At 42.1% G+C, this 5,107-nt stretch overlaps 1 protein-coding gene across 1 annotated transcript; it reads left to right on the top strand.

The window, feature by feature from the left end:
• Positions 1-597: 597 nt before the first annotated feature.
• Positions 598-2,647, top strand: LOC107823586 (uncharacterized). Its single transcript, XM_075247470.1, has 4 exons — positions 598-726; positions 775-1,026; positions 1,231-1,880; positions 2,017-2,647. The coding sequence occupies exons 1-4, from the start codon at positions 598-600 to the stop codon at positions 2,645-2,647; spliced, it is 1,662 nt and encodes a 553-aa protein (XP_075103571.1).
• Positions 2,648-5,107: the final 2,460 nt, after the last annotated feature.

Genomic DNA, 5,107 nt, shown 5'->3' with positions numbered 1-5,107 from the left:
AAAGGAAGTGATACCCTACAAACCAGAGTTGGAGAAACACCTGCGACAACTGAGAAAAGAAAGAGACTTAACAGAAAAATTCTTCGGTCAAACTTTGACTCAAGATACCATGGCAAACGAAGAGAATGGTGGAGTAGACTTAGCAGCAAGAGACGCAGCACAACTAGAAGCTGCACAGAGAATTGCTGATGAGACCGTCAACGATGATGGGGGTCGAAGATTCAATCTAAACCGACCCTTGATTGAAGACCAGTTCGAGAATGCAGTACCTAGGCCTAGAAGATCATTGGGTGACTATGCTAGGCCAGTCTATAATCAAGGACTATCAAGTGTCAGACCTCCACCCATAACAGCAAACAACTTCGAATTGAAGCAAGGCTTGCTTCAAACTATGCAAAACAACTGCATTTTTAGAGGGAAGGTGAACGAAGATCCTAATACTTACTTGATGGATTTTGAAGAAATCATGAACACCTTCCAATACAATGGAGTATCAAAGGATGCAGTCTACTTAAGGGCATTCCCTTTTTATTGAAAGATGATGTGAAGCAATGGCTTCATAGCTTACCCACATGTTCGATCAGGACATGGGAATATATGACCAAGAAATTTCTTGACAAGTACTTCTTAGCAGCAAAAACAAGGAAGTTTAGAAGGGAAATCCACAATTTCTGTCAGAATGAGATAGAAACGATTTTCAAAGCTTGGGAGAGATTCAAGGAGCTAGTCAAAAAGTGTTAGCGTAATGGAATTGATTTGTGGATGCAACTCTAGGATTTCTGGGATGGGCTGACATCGTCTTCACGACGAACTCTGAATACTGCATGTGGAGGACCACTAATGAAGAAATTGCCAGAGGAGGTTGTCTTAATCCTTGATGAATTATCTGAGGATGCTAATCAGTGGCCGGCTAAAAGTAATGACAGGAGAAAATCAGTTGAGGTTCACCAGGTAGACTCTAACACATCCATGCAAGCCCAGCTAGACAATATGGCCAAGGAGATAAGAAAGCTGACATTGGCCAAGGTATAGAGTGAACCACAAGCATCATGTGACTTTTGTGGATTGGGACACCCTACACATGAGTGTCAAGCATCAACTGAGGAAGTCAACGCAGTGGGGAACTTTAATAGAGGAAACTACAAAGGCGTGAACAACTATAATGCTATGGGTCAAAGACATCCAAGTTTTTCGTGGTGTTTACCTAGTGGGAGTCTGAACTCATGGTAGCAAAATAATCCTAGACCCCAATGTCAAGGACCACCAGGTTTTCAGAACCAGCAGAGGCAGCAATACCAGCAACAACAGCCAAATCAGTCTTGTATGGAAGATCTCATGAAGGCATTCATCAACAAAACAGATGAAAAATTCGAGACTCGGAGCACGACTATTCAAAATTTAGAAAGACAAATGGGACAAATTGCAAATCTTTTATCTGATAGGGCTCCTGGGACTCTTCCCTATGACACTAAAAAGAACCCAAAGGAAACAATCAAAGATGTATCTTTGAGAAGAGGCAAAACATTGGTTGACCCAGTGGTGAAAGCTAGAACCAAGGTGGTGAACAAGAAGACTGAGACACCAGCAAAGAAAAAGAGTAAAGAGCAAAAAGACCAGAGTAGTGGGGTACAAAAAGAGATTGAAGAAAGTAGACATATGCCAGCTCTACCATTCCCTCAAAAGATGAAGCGAGAGAAACTTGACAAATGTTTTGGGCGATTCTTGGAGATGCTCAAGCAACTTTATGTGAACATTCCCTTCATGGAGGTACTCACTCAGATGCCTGCTTATGCAAAGTTCTTGAAGGAAATCCTGTCTAGCAAGAGAAAATTAGAGGAAAAAATAGTGGTCAAGCTAAATGCCCACTGCAGTACCATATTGTAAAATAAAATTCCCCAAAAGTGTGGGGACCCAGGAAGCTTCACCATACCATGCTCGTTGGGGAGTGAAAAATTCGACAAGGCCCTCTGTGATACTGGTGCGTCTATCAAATCTAATACATTTGTCTGTATTTAGGAAACTGGAAGGTGAGATCGAAGTGATCAAATCAATACCAATGTCCCTACAACTGGCTGACCAAACCACTATTCTACCTGAGGGAATCATTGAGGATATTCTAGTGCGGGTGAACAAGTTTGTGTTCCCCGTAGACTTTATTGTGGTGGATATGGAGGTGAATAAGGAGGTGCCTCTAATTCTAGGGAGTCCATTCTTATGTACAGGTAGAGCTATCCTTGATATCTATGAAGGTCTACTTATGCTCAGAGTGGGCAACAAAAAAGTGGTGTTCCAGATGAAGATGATGATGAAATACCCCACTGATGAGGTATCCACCTACTCATGCTTCAAGCTGGATGTTGTTGGAGAATTGGCTGAAAAATACAAGTTTGACAAGCTTGTGGGGGATACTCTAGAGAGGTGTATTACTCAGTCTAGCACAATGGAGGATGAAGATCCTAAAATAAAGAAAGAGGTTGAAGCTCTTGAAACTGAGGATCAAGTGGTTGATGAGGAGGAACTAAAAGAGGAGGCCTCTAAGCCTAACGTGGAATTGAAAGTCCTCCCCACTCACTTAAAATATACTTTTCTTGAAACTAATAATTTTTCTGTGATTATTTCTGCTGACTTGACAGGTACACAAGAGTGAAAGCTGGTGGAGCTGCTGAAGAAGAACAAGAAGGCCATTAGCTGGAGTATAGCGGATATTCAAGGAATCAGTACGGCCATTTGCATGCCCAAAATTCCGTTGGAAGAAAATATCAAGCCAATGGTGCAGCCCCAACGCAAGCTGAACAAAACTTTGGAGGGGGTAGTGCACAAGGAGATCATCAAATTACTAGATGCGGGAGTGATTTTTCCCATCTCTGATTGCCAGTGGATTAGTCCAGTATAAGTTGTACCTAAGAAGGGGGGCATGGCAGTGGTGAAAAATGAAGATAATGAATTGATCCCCACAAGAACAGTCATTGGGTGGAGAATGTCCATTGATTATAGAAGGCTAAATGATGTAACAATGAAGGACCGCTTCCCACTCCCCTTTATTGATCAAATGCTCGAGAAAGTGGCTGAACATGGATGCTACTGCTTCTTGTATGGGTACTCAGGCTACAATCAGATACCCATTGCCCCAGAAGATGTTGATAAGACCACATTCACTTGCTCGTCAGGTATTTTTGCTTATAAGAGAATGTTGTTTGGATTGTGTAATGCACCAGCCACTTTTCAGAGGTGCATGATGTCTATATTCTCTAATTTAAATGGGAAGTGTCTACAAGTATTCACGGATGATTTCACCCTCTTTGGTGATAACTTTGAGGACTGCTTGAAGAATTTGGAGCTCGTGCTTGAACCTTGTGAAGCCACGCACTTGGTTCTTAATTGGGAGAAGTGTCACTTCATGGTGAAAGAGGGAATTGTCTTGGGCCACAAAGTAACTGCACATGGAATTGAAGTTGACAGAGCCAAGGTGGATGTACATTCTAGGCTCCCTCCACCAACTTCTGTGAAGAGCATGAGGAGTTTCTTGGGACATGCTGGGTTCTATAGGAGGTTCATCAAAAACTTTTCCACCATTACCAAACCATTGACTGCATTGCTGCACTGTAAATGCTCCTATTATGGTGACACCTGATTGGAGCCAACCATTTGAGATAATGTGTGATGCCAGTGATGTAGCTGTGGGGGCAGTTCTGGGGCAAAGAAAAGATAAAATATGTAGACCCATTTACTATGCAAGCAGGATGTTGAATGATGCTCAAGTCAACTATGCCACTACTGAGAAAGAGTTCTTTGTTGTGGTCTTTTCTTTTGACAAGTTAAGATCATACCTGGTGGGGAGCAAAGTGATTGTACACACGGATCACTCAGCCTTGAAATATCTGTTGAGTAAGAAGGAGTCCAAGCCGCGTCTAATGCGGTAGGTGTTGTTGCTCCAAGAGTTTGACTTGGAATTTAAAGATAGGAAGGGCACAAAAAATCAAGTCACCGGTCATCTATCTCGACTTGAGAGACCTCCGGTTGAAACAATTGATGTAAGGGAAGAGTTCCCTCATGAGCAGATTTTCTCCATTGTTGCGGTCTCTGAAAGGCCGCCTTGGTATGTTGATATAGCAAACGTTTTTGGCTAGTGGATGGTTGCCTCGTGACCTCTCTTGTGATCAAAGAAAGAAGCTTCAAGGTGAGGTAAAAGGTTATTTTTGGAATGACCTTTTCTTGTTTAAACTGTGTGCAGAAGGTGCGATTCAAATGTGTGTGCTTGAAGGAGAGTTGGAAAGCATTCTTTCTCACTGCCATGATGGAGCAGCTGGAGGACACTATGGTGGAAATCACACTGCAGCAAAGGTCATGGAAGCCGATTTCTATTGGCTTACTTTGTACAAAGACGCACGGGCATATGTTGCTGCATGTGACAAGTGTCAAAGGGCAGGTATTATTAGCAAGCGGGATGAAATGCCTCTCAACTCCATTCTGATATGTGAAATCTTTGATATTTGGGGCATTGATTTCATGGGACCGTTCCCATCATCTTATTCATATGAGTATATCCTAGTAGCCGTTGACTATGTCTCTAAATGGGTCAAAGTAATCTCTACTAGGACCAATGATGCTCGGGTCGTGTGTGCGTTCTTACGGTAGAACATTTTTACCTGCTTTAGGACACCTCGAGTGATTATCAGTGACAATAGGTCGTACTTTATGAACAAGAAGTTCGCTGCATTATTGTCTAAGTATGGGGTCACATACAAAACAGGAACCTCGTACCATGCCCAAACTAGTGGGCAAGTTGAAGTGTCTAACCGTGAACTTAAATGAATACTTGAAAAGACAGTTAGTGCTTCTCGTAAGGATTGGTCTGTAAAATTGGATGAAGCTCTATGGGCGTACAGAACTACATTCAAAACAACCATAGGAAAATTAAGATGCTTAATCTTGATCTAAGTCTTGCAGGTGAACACAGGTTGGCGCAGATGAACAAATTAGAGGAGTTTAGACTGGATACGTATGAAAATGCACAAATCTTTAAGGAGAAGATAAAAAGATGGAATGATTGTCTGATTAAGCCAAAGGAGTTTGATGAAGGGGACAGAGTCTTACTATACAATACTAG

This window comes from Nicotiana tabacum, chromosome 24 (genome assembly GCF_000715075.1).
Source record: "Nicotiana tabacum cultivar K326 chromosome 24, ASM71507v2, whole genome shotgun sequence".
NCBI classification, from domain to species: domain Eukaryota; kingdom Viridiplantae; phylum Streptophyta; class Magnoliopsida; order Solanales; family Solanaceae; genus Nicotiana; species Nicotiana tabacum.
The sequence above is the reverse complement of the archived record's forward strand: the minus strand, read 5'-3'. Positions and strand labels throughout refer to the sequence as shown.

What these genes read in the sequence shown, in the direction of transcription:
- LOC107823586 (XM_075247470.1), top strand. Translation starts at nt 598, where the DNA reads ATGACCAAGAAATTTCTTGACAAGTACTTCTTAGCAGCAAAAACAAGG. An exon ending in GAAAGCTGACATTGGCCAAG is followed by an intron (nt 1,027 to 1,230) that starts GTATAGAGTGAA and finishes AACTCATGGTAG; the next exon opens with CAAAATAATCCTAGACCCCA. An exon ending in GCCCACTGCAGTACCATATT is followed by an intron (nt 1,881 to 2,016) that starts GTAAAATAAAAT and finishes GTCTGTATTTAG; the next exon opens with GAAACTGGAAGGTGAGATCG.